Source organism: Echinops telfairi, unplaced genomic scaffold (assembly GCF_000313985.2).
Source record: "Echinops telfairi isolate 266 unplaced genomic scaffold, ASM31398v2 ScPeMD7_11;HRSCAF=52, whole genome shotgun sequence".
Classification (NCBI taxonomy): Eukaryota; Metazoa; Chordata; class Mammalia; order Afrosoricida; family Tenrecidae; genus Echinops; species Echinops telfairi.
In genome coordinates this window covers 41,204,734-41,206,058 of record NW_022103908.1, presented here as the reverse complement: position 1 = coordinate 41,206,058, position 1,325 = coordinate 41,204,734, and the positions used below count along the sequence as shown (strand labels likewise).

Genomic DNA, 1,325 nt, shown 5'->3' with positions numbered 1-1,325 from the left:
TAATGCCGGAGGCTTAAGTGGAGAGGAAATGTTTTGAGAATGATGAGGGCAATGAATGTACACATGTGCTTTACACAACTGATGTATGTATGGATTGTGATAAGAGTTGTATGAGCCCCTAACAAAACGATTAAAAAAAGAAAGAAAACAAAACAAACAAAAAAACCTACCCTACAATTATCATAGCTTTTCTCTACTGAGTGTCAGCATAAGTCCACGCCCATCCCAAAACCACATCCCTCTTTAGCTAGCACTCTATTGTCTTTTTGATTTTATGTCTTTCATTTGTTTATTCTGTATTTCTTCCCATTTCAATGTAAACTCTATAAAAGCAAGACTTTGTTTCATTCATAACCTTCAGCATTTAGCATAGAGACGTCCACAGCAAGCACTCAGCAATACAATGAATGAATAAATATGAGTGGACATGCTACAGACAAGACTACTAATTCAGATCTATAGAGAATAAAATGTTTCATTCTTAACTTCTCCAAATATTTTTGCATATAATATTTCATAAAAAGGTTATTTTAATTTGCATTAAAGGTTACCTGAGTTGTTTTTTAAACTTTAAGATAATTCATTAAATCTTTATGTTCAGAAAATATATTAATCACATAAATAACAAGGTTTAATTCATATTTTAAAAAGAATATGCATTGATTTATACTTTGTAACTACCAGTATGTGATATTTCACAAAATTTTCCAAAAAACAAAAAGTAGATTCTAACTAACCTTATGTTTTTCATGTTTTCGTCTTTTGGATTTCTTCTTCTCTCTTTCTTTCTTGTGTTTTTTTCTTGATTTTCTATAGGCTTTCTCATTTTTCTGTTTTTCATCCTCTTTTGTTTTCTGTTCTTGTGTTTCTTCAAATCCTGCATCATCTATTTCACCGTCTTCTAATTCACCATCTTCTCTGTAGAAGACAATAAAAAATTTCAAATGTCAATTGTAAAGTAAATCTAAAACATTTATGTTCCAAAGAAAAAATGCGTATGCCAAGAATTTAAGTTACATATATTTAAGTCAAGAATTGTGAAACTTTTTCCATAAAGAGTAAGATGGTGAATATGTTGTATTTGCAGACTACATATAGCCTTTATTGAAATTCTCTTTCCTTTTTATAACCCAGTCTCAGCACACAAAGATTGCCTGTCTTTCGTTTAGATTAAAATTACTGTCACTAAATTAAAGAATTAATTACTGCAGTGCTATCCCTACAAAACTGCCTTCAAAAGGAAGTTTATTAAAATACTTAAGGAAAAACACAGAATTGAGGTCTACAGTTTTTTAACTTAGTGCTCTTAGACAACCATAAATAGA

The 1,325-nt window shown here is 30.0% G+C and overlaps 1 protein-coding gene across 1 annotated transcript in view; it reads right to left on the bottom strand.

Moving 5' to 3' along the window:
* The window catches only part of ZC3H6 (zinc finger CCCH-type containing 6), a gene marked incomplete at its 5' end in the record, with an annotated part of 51,834 nt that extends 51,052 nt beyond the window's left edge, over positions 1-782 (bottom strand). The window contains one exon of the mRNA XM_045287096.1: positions 738-782. Within this exon, the coding sequence (XP_045143031.1) occupies positions 738-782 (45 nt within the window). The remainder of the gene's footprint in view (positions 1-737) is intronic.
* Between the last annotated feature and the right edge of the window lie 543 nt (positions 783-1,325).